General features: G+C 43.3%; 1 protein-coding gene across 1 annotated transcript in view; it reads right to left on the bottom strand.

Moving 5' to 3' along the window:
• ANOS1 (anosmin 1) overlaps positions 1-15,302 on the bottom strand; it is a 152,380-nt gene extending 137,078 nt beyond the window's left edge. The window contains exon 1 of the mRNA XM_015422969.1: positions 14,897-15,302. Coding sequence (XP_015278455.1) covers positions 14,897-15,136 — 240 coding nt within the window. The 5' untranslated portion in view covers positions 15,137-15,302. The remainder of the gene's footprint in view (positions 1-14,896) is intronic.
• Positions 15,303-16,534: the final 1,232 nt, after the last annotated feature.

Below are 16,534 nucleotides of genomic sequence, written 5' to 3'. Positions count from 1 at the left end.
TTAGTTAGTCCATTTTGTTGTATATCTAATTTCTTCTCAGTGTGCACATAGACTTCTTCCAGCTCATCCATAAATCTTTTTAGTTCATAAGTGCTATTTGGCAACTCTTAGCCGCAAGTCATATGCTTCTCTGGCCGTGCCTCCTTCTGCTCCAAGTAGGTCTCTGTCCGTCTCTTCCAGGTCAGCTGCCTGGCCTCCTCCGTCTTGCTGCTCTTCCTCTTTCTGTCCGAAGAATTGCTTCAACCATTCTTCTGCTTTTAACACCGAGTCGATTTTTTCTCTTTTGTCTCTATATTTGAATTGGACCCCTTCTGGAAAAAGCCAGGAGTATTGAATTTGGTTGATCTGAAGTGTTGAGATGAGTTCTTTGTACGCTTTTCTTTTCTGTCGAACCTCAAATGGAACGTCCTTAAGGACCCTGATACTTGCTGATCCCATTTGCAGGGGTTTGTCTGCTGTTGCTTTGAGAATATCATCTCTTGTCTGTCGTCGGAGAAATTTGACCACGATCTCGCCCGGCAGTTTGTTTTGCTTAATATATTTAGAGTAAGAACGATATGTCACTTCTATCTCTGCATGCGCTTCAGCCGTTGCAATGCCGAGCGATAGAGCGATTAGCTCAGCTGCCACATCTTTCAAAATTTCTCCTGTCGTCTCAGCCACCCCTTGGAATCTAAGGGTTTTATTCGCTTTGTCCATTTGTAGGTTCAATAGCTTCCTTTCGTGTAGATCCTGCTTTTGTTCCATCAGACCAACTCTTTTCTTCAGCTTTTTAGCATCATGTGTGGTCTCTTTAAGTTTTTCATCAGTTTGGATCGATTTTTTCACAAGCTCGGTGATCTGCTGTTGCTGTTTTGCCATGCTCTGGTTTGAGGCAGCAATCAATTGGTTAAGGCCATCGAGTCTTTCATGAATGGGCCGAAGCAGCTCTGTTAGTGTGGAGAAAACATCTCCTTCCTCCACTCTCGGACTTTGAGAACCACGCCCCCCTCTTACTCCTCTCCCTCGGACGCCGGCCATTTTCCGCTTTGTTTATACTAAAGAGTGCTTTTTCACACTTCTTCAGCAAGTGCTGGTTTATCCGCAAAAAACAGCTAAGTCTCTGGCACGCTTGAGTGATTAATTGTCTTCTCCCCCTCCCCACTCCCTTTAATCACAGTTCGGTTTGTTTACGTCTGGGATTCCTCCCGACGCCGCTGAGGGTGGGGGGGGGATCGGAACTCACTTTTAAAGCTTCTTCGCTCGTCTCATTCTCCAGTTCCTTGACAGTCTGATCACAGACTCCTTTTAATCATGCTTCATTCGCTGACCCGCTTGCTTGTCCCGATCGGCATTCAGCTATGCTCGGTAAAAACCGAGCCTCTCAGGGGGTGGACCGAATGGGGCAGGGAGGAGCGCCTCAATTCCCCGGCTTCAAGCCGTGGAAGAAGTCGCCCCTCAAGCGCCCCCGGCTTGGAGCCCCACACTGAGGCTCACCTGGGGGTGCCACTTGAGGTGACACCCCTCCAGCACCCCTGGAGCGCGGAATGCCTCCCCCGTTCAGGAGAGAGCCTCCGCCATCGCTGAAGCCATAGACCGGAAGTCCCAAGTTGCCATTTCTTAAGTTACTGAAGAAATAGATGGCGGTCCCTAGAAGAGACGCATCAATTCAAGCCTTAAGAACTGATTGACAGCAAAGGATATACTGAAGCTTTCCCCATCAACAGCATAGTTACTTGACCCCCATGCTGATCTGTTTGTTCACCCATTGGTAAACTAGTCAAAATGGTGCTCATATAATAGGTGATAGCTTTAAACAAGGCTTTTTTTGTAGAAAAAGCCCAGCAGGAACTCATAAGCATAATAGGTCACACCCCTGACAGTGCAACTCATTAGCATATTAGGCTGCGGGGAGCCCAGGCAAGCCCCACCTTGAAGGGAAGGCAGTTTAAACTGCCTTTCCTTGGCTTGCCCGGGTGTCCCACGGCTGCGGGGAGCCCAGGGAAAGCCAGCCCTTGGACAGGCCAGGGAAGGCATGGGGAGGCATTTAAATGCCTCCCCGATCCTTCCAGGGGCCCTTAGGCCACACACCCCTAATGTAGCCAATCCTAATGAGTGTCTGCTGTTGGGTGTGGCCTATTATGCCAATGAGTTCCTGCTGGGCGTGGCCAACTCAGAAGCCAGCCAGAACTCCGTTCCTATGCGTTCCTGCCCAAAAATAGCCCTGGCTTTAAAAAAAAAAACCCAAACAACCAAAAGCAATATCTGTATGCCACCTGATGAACAGTTACTCTTGCATCAGACAAACAGCTGAAATGTGCATGTGGGCTTTCTTTATCCCTTGTTCTGCAATATCTGTCATGAAAAATATTTTTATTCATATAAGTTTTGGTTTTAAAGACAAAGGACTTTAGGTTTGCGTGTACACAGGACATACTGTAGTCTGATGGGACCAGTTAGCATGGGTGCACATCAGCATGTTTTCTTCTGTGCCAGAAGAGGACACAAAGATATAAGGCATGCAAATGAAAAGGAGGTTGCCTAAATCTAAATCATAGCGTGCTTGGGGCCATGTTGGCTAACCCATATATGCACTGCACCCAGGTGCCCTTGGGCATCACAGTTCTACCTAGCTCTTTCATTGCCAGTCTTATAGTAAGCCTTCAACATATAAGTTCCCATCTATCAATACCTCCTCCGCATTCCTAACCGCAAAGCACCTCAGCAATGTAATACCAACCTTTCTCAGAACAGCAGACACAACTAATTCATAAGAGCAATGTATTTTCTGAGTATAAACATATTTAACATAATATGTGTACTGATGACAAGTACACTATGGTGTAAGCCATTAAACTATAGGCACAGGCTTGTACGTATACAGGAGAGGAACCATATCTCAGAATTAGAACAGATAGGCTGCGTTCACACGGGCAATTTGATCTGTTCCCCTTGCTGTTCCCTTATGGATTTAAAGTGCACGATCAGACAGCAACATCTGTTTGTCGCGCCTGAGTCGTCTGAGTTACATTCCCCCCTCCCCTTGCCCTGTGTTTTTTTGATACCTGATAAAGTCCGGTCCTGTTGGTCTGAGCCGCTTCAAAAATGGATTTCCCGTTGCGCAGCCAAGCAGTCAGGCGGGTCTCACTGAGCTCTTGCTTTTCGGCCACCATCCCCCCCCAGTTAGTAAGGATCGCATGACTGTATATATGCACCTCTCCCCCCCGGGGGGGGGGGGGCTGCTCAAAACCTTGTTTACTTTTGAAAACTCTCAAAGAAAGACACTCCTTTTTCTGCAGCTTTTAAATATTGTTTGGGGAAGGGATAAATGGAAAAGATTAGAGGGAGGATGGCAGTGGACTCCATTTCCCAGCAGTCTCTTCACCACTTGTGCGATTGATCTCTGGACTTAATTTTAAAAGAAAATGGCCGACAGCCCCATGAACTCCATATCCCAGCATGCTGAGTGCTTCTGGGCATGCTCCTAAGGGCAAACTTCTAAAAAAATGGCTGACAGGCTGACTCCCTGCTTTCTGGTCATGCAAGAAGGGGTAAAACGGCATTGAAGCATGCTAAAACGGGTGAGTCTGGTCAGGATTCTCTGCCACAAAATAACCTGGCTTAATTTGAGGCAGGGCAACAGTGGATTAAACTGCCTGTGTGAACGCAGCCATAGCCCGCATGGAGAGGTAGGGCTGCCAACCTCCAGGAGGGTCCTAAAGATCTGGAATTACAACTGACCTATAGGCTACAGAGATCAGTTCCCCTGCTTTGGCGGGTGGAATCAATGGAATTACACCTCACTGAGGTTCCTCTCTTTCCCAAACCCCACCTTCCCCAGGATCCCCCTTCCCCAAATCTCCAGGAATTCTCCAACTTGGAACTGGCAACTCTCTATAGCAGCTACATTCCTTCCGTAGTCTTTTCCAGTTGAAATACTTACAGGTGTTGGGAAAGACCGTTCTCTGCCTGAAATCCAGAAAAGCTGCTCCCAATCCACAGTATATAATACTGAGTTAATGATGGTTTGTGTTGGTATAACATATTCATATAGATCTTTTGAACTGCAACTCTCTCTCTATACCATGACCATCCCCCATTCTCAGCAAAACTCACAGGCTACCTAAGCTCCTTGGAGAAAGGGAGGGATAAAAATGTACTAACTACATTGATCAACTTTGATAATTTAAGATACAATACAACATGTGCTTAAAATATATTACAGATAGCATCTTAGCCAAGACACTTTACAGAACAGGCCTTGACAAATAACATAGATTTCAATGCATTTTCCCCCAGCCATAATACATCTCAGAGTCACTGTCCACCATGGTCTTTTCTTTACTAATACCTTGACAGCACTTAACACACATACTAATACCTTCTGGCCTATGTTAAAACAAAACTAAATAAATCTTTTTAAAATATGCACTTAATCTTCTATGTGAGTTACACATGCCTGAAACAAACAACAAGCATGTTGTACCCAAGACAGCTATAGAATTTTAACAAGCTACTTTGTCTACTCATAAATGTAGGAACCAACTAAAATGTGTATTAACCCACTGGACATTCTCTGATGCTGTGCTAAGCAAATAAATTTAGAAAAGTGGGTTTCCCCTTGCAACCTATTCTGGATTATTTCCTGAGATTTGAGGTCTTTCCAACTTTCCAACTATCCAGCTGATCACAGTACAGAAACTGCAGAAAGCCTAAAAGCTAATCCACAAAAAAAGGTTACCAGCCTCCAAGTGATGGCTGGAGCTTTCCTGGAATTACAACTGACTGCCAAGCAACAGAGATGAGGAGAACGCAGCCACTTCAGAAGGTATACTCTACAGCATTATGATCCCTCCACTCCTCAAACCCTGCCCCCAGACTCCACCCCCAAAATCTCCAGGAATTTCCCAACCCAGCGTTGGCAGCCACAGAGCACATAAATTTATTAGGCAGAATTCTGCTACCTGTTATATACTGTGTATTACTGATACTCCCAAAATGCGGCTTGTTTCTCCATATGCTTAATTTTATCTTTAACAATAAAACAGACCTTTGTTGGTCTTAAAAGTGCCACTGGACTCTAAATTTGTTCTAACAAAACAGATATTAGGCTATCTGGCCTCTAATTTCCTAGATTTCCCCCTGGATTTGTTTTTCTAAAGATGTTAAAGGACAAGTTGTTGCTGCCAATGCTTCTTCCACTGACTGTTATAAATTATTATAAGAACAGTTTCACATTTGAGTTAAAAATCCTCAGGTGGATGCTATCCAAACCTGGTGACATGTTAATTTGTCCGTTAGCCTTAAGGCTTCATCTCACAGCTTCTTCAACTATGTTCTCCAGAACTTTCTGGTTTCTGAATTGCTAGAAAAGCTTCATTTAAAGTACAGTGAGATTTGTAAAAGACACTTCAAAGCCTTGTGAACAGGCATGCAGTCCCTCACATTCATTTGTCCAGAAGATGGTGGAACAAAAGCAATAACTCTGCTCTCCCATGACCTTGGTTAGATTGTACAAGTGGTGGGGCCAGGAATATTTTCAAGCAGACCTCACATATCCCCTCTATCTCTCTCCCCACTTTGTTTCTTTTTTTTTCATTTCCCTCTCAGCTCTAATAGCATCTCCCTTTCTCCTGATCTCTTTTCTCTCTCCCCTCAAATCTTCAGCTTCCCCTGTTTCCACCCCCCAGCAGCCTCTCTCCTTTTCTTCTGTCCCATTCGCCTAACTACGTTTTTCTGTGCTCCCTCCTTCAGCTTCTCTTTTTCCTCTCACCATTCCCAGCTTTCTTTTCTCCTTTCCATCTTTTACTCTCTTCATTTTTTACCCCACACCTTGTCGCCCCTTGGTTTCTATCAGTACAATACTGCTGTGGTTGCCCAGCAACCCACCAAAGGCCAGCAAGATCTCAGAAGATAGTCTCCCAAGATTTCAATAAGCATTCACCTCTTAAAGCTGCAGGCAGTGCTTCTATTGCTTTGGGGGTTTTAACACACACCCCAATGTTTGTATGCTTTGTTCATATTTTTCAGCAAATCTGGGGCTTCCTTCAGGTTTACAGAAAAATCATCCGTATTGCATATAATTTTTATTCCATGCTATAGGGTACAATTCAGAATAAGATGTAATGACAAAGATGCTGTTAAAAATGACCACTAAAGAGCACAAGACAGGAAGCTACAGTTATCTATAAAAAGAGGGAACTGAGAGAAGTTTAGAACACTCTCATACAGTGACTGGATTTCTATGACCATTTAAAGAATATTTGCATTACTTCAGCAAACGCATGCTTGCCAGTTAATATAGTATGCGGGGACACTTATAAGGGACAATCAGAAAGCTAGAGAGCCAGTTTGGTGTAGTGGTTAAGTGCGCAAACTCTAATCTGGGAGAACCGGGTTTGATTCCCCACTCCTACACTTGCACCTGGCTGGATGACCTTGGGCAAGCCATAGTTCTGGCATAGCTGTTCTTGGGCAAGCTGTAGTTCTGATAAGAGCTGTCCTTGAAAAAGAGCAGTTTCTGTCAAGAGCTCTGTGACATCCTCCTTATTGGGGAGGACTAGTTTTCCTTTAAAAGTTCTCTTTATTTTATTTAACTGGGTATATTCTGCTGCCACCAGGAAATTTTAAGGATTTCCAAACCTTTATGCTTTTACTTTTGCTCTTACTAGTTTGGTAGACCGAGTTCAAAGCTTACGAGGAACTATGTGGTCCTGGGAAGTATTTCATTCAGAGCTGGTATAAACTTGGATGAAAGAGGATTTATTGAAATAAATACTAAATAAGAGGGTGGTACAATGTAACTAGTAATATGTAAATGATGAACAATTGCTTTGGTATTACACACACTCTTCTCCCTCACTGATAGGGATCTTTTCATGTAACTTTGTAACACTTGTTTATCTCAATGCCATATATGTTCACTGTTTCACTCCAGTTTGTTATGACACTCAGACTTTCCTTTAACTTTTCTTCACTTAAACTTTACTTTACTTTTTCCTATACACTCAGCTTTCAGCTGTCTTTCTCTTTCTCACTGAACAACCTCAGCTGTCAGCTTCTAACTGCTTCAACACAGAACTGCTTGTGTACATCAACTGTCAACTTGTAACTGAAACTCCTGACTGACTCACATACTCATCCACCCAGATTCACTTCCAAAACCCCTCCCCCTCTCTTTCAACCACCAATCATACCACACTGGCCTCTCTCAACCACTCTAGTCTATCTACCACAGCCATGCAACCAAACTTTTAAAGACACACACACACAAACAAGGAAACATTACAAGCTCTCTCAGCCCCACCTACCTCACAGGGTGTCTGTTGTGGGGAGGGGAAAGGGAAAGGAGTTTGTAAGCCGCTCTGAGACACCTTTGGGTAGTGAAGGGCGGGGTATAATCCAATCTATTCTTCTTCTTCCTACCAGTTTTTTCCAACACTCCTTTTTCCAAGCCTTCTATAGCCAGTCTTGAACCCAGGTAGGACAACAACAACAAAAAGCATAAATCATCAAGGAAGAGAGGATGCAAGGCCAATTGTGATGTTTTGCTTTTGTATTGTTAATTACCCTGAGATCATATAAATAAGACGGGATATAGATATTTACATAAATAAATGTAGTATTTTGTTACATAGCATTTTACTTCTTGGTTTTCATAAGGAGGTCCTATGATGCTAATGCTATTTTTTTTCTAGTAGAGATGATGTTCTCAATATAAAGGGGAGGTGGTAAAGTAACTGAAATTAACACTGCATTTTATAAAACATTATATATTGAACCAGCCTTCAAATAACATTCTTGTCTTATAGACCTACAAATCCCAGCACTCACTTCAAGGAAATTATAACTGAGCAACATCTGGGAAATCAGTCTAGTTTTCAAGCTGTCTTCCAGGTTTATTGGGGTTCCCCCTCTGAGGTACTTATTAAACCAAATACCCTTTAAAATGTGTTGCAGAATGCTAGTTAATCACCTAAGTAATCTGTATTTAAACAGGGAGATTAGTTTGGCTTGCAAGCAAAAGTAAGTTTGCTTCTAAATTCTTCTATATTCAAAGAACAGGGAATTATTTTAATTAGATCTCCAAGACCAAGGACACAAACATAAGAGGTAACCTACCTCACTTCTGCCAGTCACCAAGCCAAGTTTTAAGGCACCAGCATGTCCTGGGCAACTGGATTTCTTCAAAGTTGTCATTACGTGCTAATTGAAAATGCATTTTTAATAATTACTGAGAATAAAGTATTCCAAACACAAGTATACAACACAATAGACCAAACTGATATTGAAGGAACCCCCATGGAGGAGCATAAGTTAATAAACTGTACCCAACTCTTCCTAGTCCAAGTCTGACACTCTAATTTGAAGTGAGAATAGCAAGATGGTAGAGGATTTGTTTCCCATGTGATGCAGCTTTGGTGCTGGTTATATCAGACAGATTTAGTTGTCTCTTCCCTCCCTAATCAAGTTTGATGCCCTTCAAAATGTAACTGAACAAGACTACAACCCTTTTCAGACGTAACGTTCATGATGCTGTGAACACACATACAGGATGGATACACAGCACACAACCCTGACTGTAGGTGCTGTCACAATTTCTTCTGAAAGGTGCTATGTGTGAGTTCTTTGTCTTCATACATAAATTCCAGGCACCAGATTATTCTGTTGCCTGCCGTGGATGTACCAAAACTATAGTTAAACACATTCCTCTATTCAGAAGAAATAATGATCACACATCTCATGAAGACTTCATGTAGCATGCCCATCCCATGTGTATTCATAGCACCATGAGTGTTTCATCTGAAAAAGGCTTACTTTACTACTTAAGCACTGTTTTTCTGATCCCTGTTATAGCATGCACGTGCACTCCCACACAGGGTAAAATCCAAAGGTGTTTTCACCTTTATACTGATAAAAGTGTGCAAGATTTTTAAAGTCTAAAGAACAGCCCTGAAGTTTGTATACCATTCCCAGTGGATGTTGGCCCAGTAAAAAGCATCATTTAACCTATTTTATTTCCTTTGAGACCAACTGGCAAATGTCATCAAAGCAAATATACCAAATCAAAGACTACTGGGGATGAATCAGACATCTCTTAGCAAAAGGCTGCTCCTGCTGTTCAGTTGTACCAATGTTTGGTTTTATTTAAGATCTGAGACAGATAATGAATTATTATCATCAAGTGGCATCATTTACACTTTGAAGGCCTTTTGAGACTGCTGCGGTGAAGTAGCAACAGAGAAAAGGGTTTTCATGGCAGAACAATGACACACACACCTGCTTGACCTTGTCATCACTTGTGAGTCTTGAACAGGGAGGGCATATTAAGTTTACCACCCCTCTCTCCCTGTTTCCTCCTATTTCTCAGTTTAAAAGAGTACAGAGACCTTAACATTTATTAACTTCATATCACTTTTGGTACATTACTGCAGGGTTTTTTTTAGAAGTATTTAATCCCCCCATAATTTAGATAGACGGTATTGTGCTGTTACCGGTTAAAGTCAGCAATTTGCAATTGATTGCAAAAAAAAAAAAAAAGCCAGTTATTAAGACTTAACTGAGTAATTTGCAGCTTATTTCACCCCAGCTAATTAAAATGTAATCACTATTGTTTGGCAATGTGCATTCTGTCAGCAGTTTTTACTTCAGAAAGAAATCATGCCAAGAAAGCACACACATAAAAAGGCCTTTCACTAGGAACTGGCTGGTGTAAATTGCCTCCTTTAGCCAGTGAAACTGTAAAACAAAAAGAGTTACAACCAACTGACAAGTTTTTTAAAAAACTAATCCCCTTTCAAGATAATTAATTGGGTTTAACGATTTCCTGCTTTTGATATATCTTCTGAAGAAAAGACATGTTCATAGACAGGCAATTTTTGGTTTTAAGATCCAAGACATCAATGACTTACCACATTTACTTGAAAAGAAGACAACCCAGAACGTGAAATGACTACCCTAAAAAAAGTGATGCACACTTTCCTTTAATTACTGTTCATAACTGTAATTTGTATGCCAATGTAAGATGACCCCCCCCCCTTTTTTTTTCTTTTGACAGCATACCTAGGAGGGAGGGGAACTAATCTTAAATCTGACTAAATACAGAATCAATCTGGACTTTTAGCCCACCCCATCATAAATCATTAAAATGGATTACAATATGTATGCAGCAAGACAGGTGAATGTGTATGCCCATACACACAAGCACATCCACTTTATGTACATTGTGTTCTTCAAAGAACAGAGTGCATGCTCGCATCTTTTGCTTTATCCTAGTTTTTTGGACCACCACATCTATGTAATTTGGCAGTGGAATAGATGGAAGAGATTGTAACACCCCACAATGGATTGTCCTATAAATAGTAGATCCACGTGTTTAGTAGGATGACAGGTGTGAAGGCCACCCAGCATTTTCCCACTGATTCATCCTCCCGTTGTCCTTATTTGATTTGGTTAGGCCACTTCCACATGGAGATTTTTCTCGGCCTTGGTTTCAAAACAGGAGTGTAATTTTTGGGGAGCTTCCACATGATGAAATGCTGTACTTGTCCCATATGCAGGTTTTCCCTATCCACAATATGGTATTTTCCAAACCTGGTTCACTCTGTTCTTTTGTCTTTAATAATACAGTCCAAGACATATCCAGAAGAAATGGTATGCAGATTCCTGCCCTACACCGGCAGCATTTTCCAATCATCACACTCTCATGGGTGCAACATTCTTGGAACTTTTTTCCTACCTCATCACAGAAGTCTTTTTTTAAAAAAAGCATGTAAATGCTATAGAAATCTATTGCTGCATATCCATTTTAAATCTTCATAGAAGCATTAAAGCACATGTTAAGAAATATAGGGACAGCAAGTTGCCATGGCAGCTCGTACAACAACACCCCAAGAGTCAATTAGGAGTCTCTGTGGAGCACACATGGGAGGGAAAAGTCAAGACAACTGGCACATATGGAAAGACCATTGCGAATGCTATGGCTCTGCATCTGCAAGAGCAACGAAAGCATCACAGATAATCCTTGCCATATATTCAGGTATATGGCATATATAATATATAATATATAATATATCACATATATTATATATTTCCGTGAAGAGCTCCTCAATAATGTCAACCTTGTTCTAATCTCAATTGAGATGGAAATACATTGGCAGACAGCAAGGAAAAGGGGATTTTTGGTTCATTCAAGTTATGGATGGGAATCTTCTTCTTTTTATTATTTAGTTCACTCTCTGCTGAGCTTTGCATTTTAAAAAGTACATATGCAAATACCAAAGTGTCCAAAAGTCAAGAATGAAAAGATATTTTTTTTTAAAAAAAAAGATGAATAAATAGAAATTCTGATAGCTATTATTCAGTAGTCTGCTATAAGCTTTTTGACCAACTCGCCCCCTAAAAAAAGATACAGCTCAATCCTCAGCACATTTACTCACTACCAAATTCCACTAAACAAAATATAGTTCCTAGTGAGCAGACACAGGCAGCAATTCCAGTCTCATTTTATTTTCTATTGTTTCCACTACCTGACTCTTACTGAAATCCTTGTACGCTTCATGGCTGATATGAAGCAGTGTACATAGTACGAATCAAAGTTGTCTTTTGGCATATACCACATTTGGGGGCTCTAGCTTACAGTCAAGTAACCTACCAAGGCCTGAGCATTTTATTATCTACACTACCTCTTCACATCCTAGCTACTTTTTCTTCCAATCTTTTCATCCAGGTCCTAGGAACATATATCATGTTTGAACATTCTAATTATACTCCACAAAAGATGAATACATTACTAGTGAGAAGGGTAAACATTTATGACATACATTTAAAGTAGGTACATTTCCAACAAGTCACAGAACTAAAGCAACATTTTTACACTAAATTGGACTTCAAAATCACCAAACTCAAAATGCCTTCATAAGTGATTGATATGATAAACACACCTAAAATTATCTTAAGGGAAGTCAGTGTGCTTGTTTTTTTAAGTCACTGAAATGTATCCAAATGTGTCATGTTAGGATTCTGCAGTACAAAATATGCCAGATTTAAATCTATAACCTGGACAAGCCACATTTGTAGTAATGTAATAGGCAGTTACATTACATCTAGGGCTACGATTCCATCCCCTTCAATACAAACCTGAGTTATTTCCTACAGGGCTTATGTATGCTTAACTGGATGATGCAGCCTTGGGGCCTACAGCAGCTTGTTACACTGTTGATTGAGCATTTTGCAATAAACACAGGAAGCTCACCAAAGGGAAAAAAACTTTGTTAAACAAGGTACCTTTAATTCCATCTTGGTTATCACAGAGCTGGTCATGCAAGCTGCACAACCAGGACTGATACATGGCTGATTAACAGACTGCTGGGAAGCAAGGATGACCCAAGCAGCACTAGCAGCTCCATGTACACATCAAATAAACTTCTGAATCCTTGCAGAAAATCCATGCAGATTCGCAAAAATTTAGACAGCATCATCAGTCTCTCACGTGCTACTCCAGATTTTTATATTAACTGTGGCTGTGTACAGCTGAAAGTGGGAGGACAGGATGTGTCATGGACAGAGACAGCAAGGAATGCAAAACTTTCTAATGCTACCGTCTTGTGATTTTACAAGATCCGTATGCAGTGGAATGTTAATTCTGTTTTCTAGACAGTAGAATGGGGGAACACTGATCCTGCACTGATGATCCTAACAGTGTCTTGTTTGTGTTTTGCACAGGTGTTTCATTCTATTTATTTAGATATTTATATGAGGAGGACTGAACAATAGATACTTATATAAAACATTTCTCTTACAGCAGCTTATATCATCACTCTCCACTCTTCCATTTAATCCTCACAACAACTGTGAAACATAGGTAGGATGAGTGTGTGACTGACCCAAGGTCACCCAGCAAGCTTTAGAGGCAGAGTGGGGTTTTGAACCTGGGTCTCCCAAATCTGGGTCTGACACTCGAACCACTATACCATGCTAGCTCTCCATAGATACAGTGTTACCATTTTACTTTTGGAAGTGGTACAAAAGGAGATCATCCACTGACGTACTTTTTCACTTTACAAATACAGGCATGTCCCTCTCCAACTAGGACTGACCACCTGCTATAAAATTAGGGGGACTCCCACCTGACAACCAGTTTCCATAAGCAGCTCCTCGTTCAGATTTTAAAACACCAAAGAAGATAGATCCATATCTTTTCCTGCTTCATTTTCCTTTCCTTGCCTCACAGACAGCCTCCAACATAAAAACCTAGTAAACATATGAATGTTCAAAGAGAACGATTCCAACATCTTGCCTGTGGCAGAAAGCACAGAAGCCATACTACACACCCTATATAACCAAAATAACTACCAGTAATGCAAACTGGGACATCTGCAAAGACCCACTGACGAAAAAATAACTTCTCTTTGCTGACCACATTTCAGTGATTTAAAAAACAGCCTATTTTCATACATCCCAATCACATGCAGAGTTAGGCAGGCTGATACAACAAAACTCATTGATTTCAATGGAACTCTGCATAAAGACTATGAAGTTAGTGTTCTTGGCCAAACCAAGAAAACTGATCTTTGCAAGTCTTATTAAAAATATACAACTCTACATCAGGACTATGTTCAGCTAAAGGATACTGAAAAATTACACATCTGCCTGCTCTCTCTTTCTGCCTTGCTTTCTTACTGTGTCTCACACACCTTTCCACTGAAAAAAGTTCTGGGGGATGGGAAAATCCCCCATGTATCATTTATCTTTTCAGTGGCTTTATAAATCCAATCAACTTGCACATATATCCCTAAAAAAACACACCACACAGTCTGGGTATCTAAGATGATTACCCAAAACCACACTCTCATCTCTAACCAATGAATCCAGAATGACTATCATAATCATTAATCCGGATAGTGAATAATCACATAAGCATTAACCAAATGACTGAGAAAGAGTATTGACCTCTTTACCACCGACAGGAACAAAAACTACAGAGGAATAACAAATGGTGGTTAAGTGACAGCAAGTATGGTTACTTCAGGCCCAAGCCCAGGAACGACTCTGCAAGTGTCACCAATTCTGTAAGGATGAATATAAATCAGAAGCCAAGTACCATACATAACCATGCACTGAAAAGGAGTGAGGGGACGACTCCTTTTTTTTTATACAAACATCCACACTCTGCAACAAAGAGTATCCACTTAGCATCCCTACACACTTGCCTGTGATCCATATGATTTAGCCTAGGGTTGCTATCATCTTCTTCCTTTTGCAAAGCCAAGACAATAATGTAAAAGCCCACTTTGCCCTGAAAGTCACACAGAGACAATTGTAACTTTAAAGTTAGCATAAATGAACCCGGAACGATTAGGCTAGACCGGCTGTGAACGGAATAACGTCAAGTACTGAGGTACTACGAGTCCATCCTCGCGTGAACATCAGCGCGGTCCTCCACAGAGAGCATGGAACACCCCCCCACACACACACCCGCCCCAAAGGACTGCTCCCCTTTCGCCCAGACGGCGTCTCCTCGCAAGTCCGGACTGATTTCAGTGGGGCGGCTTCTCCTCCCAGGCAGCACGTTTGGGATTACCGCCCTCGTCCTCAGGCAAAACCGCAGCGGAGTTCCCTGAAACTTCTCCCCGAGCACGTGCGGACAGAACTGTGGCTTTCGCGTACAACATGTCTACTCGGAAGTAAGCCATGCTCTGGGCGGAGGGGGGAAAGTTTGCTCTTTTCAAACAACGACCGCGCACTGGGCGAGGGTTGCCGCCTTCGCCGGAGGCACTGGCCATTTCCAGGCGGCAGCCCTCCGTCCCAGCCTGGCGCGGCGCTGGGAGCGTGGGGCACACGCGTGACCTCTCCAGCGGCGGGGCAGGGGAGAGTCCTGCCGCCGGGCAGCGTGGCTTCGTCTTCCCTCCCCCCCTACCTGGAAATGTTTGAAGAAGGCGGAGATGCGCGTGATCTGCAAGCTGAGGCACCTGGACGCGCATCTGGCTCCGTAGACGCTGGCCGCCGAGAAGGACTCCTCCTGCCTGCGAGCGGCCCCCGCCGCCGTCTCTCCAGCCCCGCCGCCGGCAGCGGCAGCAGCGCCCAGCAGGCAGCCCCAGGCAGCCGTAATCCACAGGAGCAGGGTCACAGGCGGCGCGCCGGGCTCCCGAAACCCCATGGCTTTGTGTGTGTGGGCGAGTGTGTGCGTGTGTCTGCAGCCTCCGCGGGCGGAGAGAAAGGAAGCCCAGCCGAGCAGCCCTCGGGACGCGCCGCTTCACCTCGACACACGGAGCGGAGGGAGACGCCGACGAAGCCCGGCAGCGCGGCACAAACTCCGCCAGAAAAAGTTCAATCATTCAACTCTCTTCACCCCCTGCCAGTCTCCGGCTCCCCGCCCTCCCAGGAGGGGGTGGGCAGAAGGTGACAGACGGCCGCGCGATTGGCTGCGGGAGGCTAGAGTGACAGGGCGGGCTGAGGAAGGCGGGCGGGCGAGCGGGGCTGACGGCGAGCAGGTCGCGCGAGCTGAGGGGCGAGGGCAGCCGGGTGGGGATCCTGGGGAGAACGTGTGTGCTCACGCGGGCGCGGCGCCCCTGTTTCCCACCCCCGTCGCGCCTGCACAGGTAGGGATCGTTTCCGTCACCTGCCCCAGACGTGCAGATTCTGGTCGTGGGCACGCATGGAGGGGAGCGGTGCTGGACGGTGCGCGATGCCGAGGGGCGCAGCTCTTTGGAGGCTTCCGACTCTGCCTAGCAGGGAACTGCACTACTGAGGCTGTCCCAGGGTGTTGTCCGAGGACTTGTGATTCCCCGGGAATCTTATGGAACTGGAAGCCACCTTTGAGGTTCCTCAAGGAGAAGTTAGCTAGACCTGTAATGGTAATGCATTCAAACACGGCCTTACATTCCTTTAGATGCAGCTTCTTGCATCTTCTAAACAGACACACCCAGCCATTTTAAAACTGTAATTATTTGATAAAACACCCTGGCCTACATCGGAATGTCGGGTGGAGCTGCAGCACCTGAGGCTTTAATTTGCCTCCTTCTAGAAGAGTCTGCTCCAGGTCTGGAATTGCCTTCTTCCTGAGGCCTTGGAGAGCAGACACAAGTCAGAGTGGACAGTAGTGAGCTACATATAGACCACTGGATTCCTATTCATTGAAGCAGTAACGTAGCTGAACACAGCCAAACATACAATCCATGAAACATACATTGACAATCATATCTGTGTAAAACCTGTTCAGTCATAAAAATCTGGGATTATTTTCATTTGCAGCATACTAAATTCACAGAACCCTATTCAACACTTTAAGCTTGAATCCATGCTTATTTATGTGGAAAGTAATCCAACATTTTGGTGGTGTTTACCTCCATGTAAATGTGAAAAGGATTATAGCCTGAAAAAGATTATCAGTGCCATCCTAGACAGAGTGAGAGCCTCCTAAGGCCGTTGAAGTCAACAATGACTGTAACAGTGTCATTCTATTACGTAACTAGACTTCATTAGGATTCTAAGTAGACCTGTTTGGGATGGCACTGTGTGTTTGTCTGTAAGTGCGTTTAAAATATATTTAAAATTG

Source organism: Gekko japonicus, unplaced genomic scaffold (assembly GCF_001447785.1).
Source record: "Gekko japonicus isolate JY-2015 unplaced genomic scaffold, Gekko_japonicus_V1.1 scaffold132, whole genome shotgun sequence".
In the NCBI taxonomy this organism is placed as follows: Eukaryota; Metazoa; Chordata; class Lepidosauria; order Squamata; family Gekkonidae; genus Gekko; species Gekko japonicus.
The sequence above is the reverse complement of the archived record's forward strand: the minus strand, read 5'-3'. Positions and strand labels throughout refer to the sequence as shown.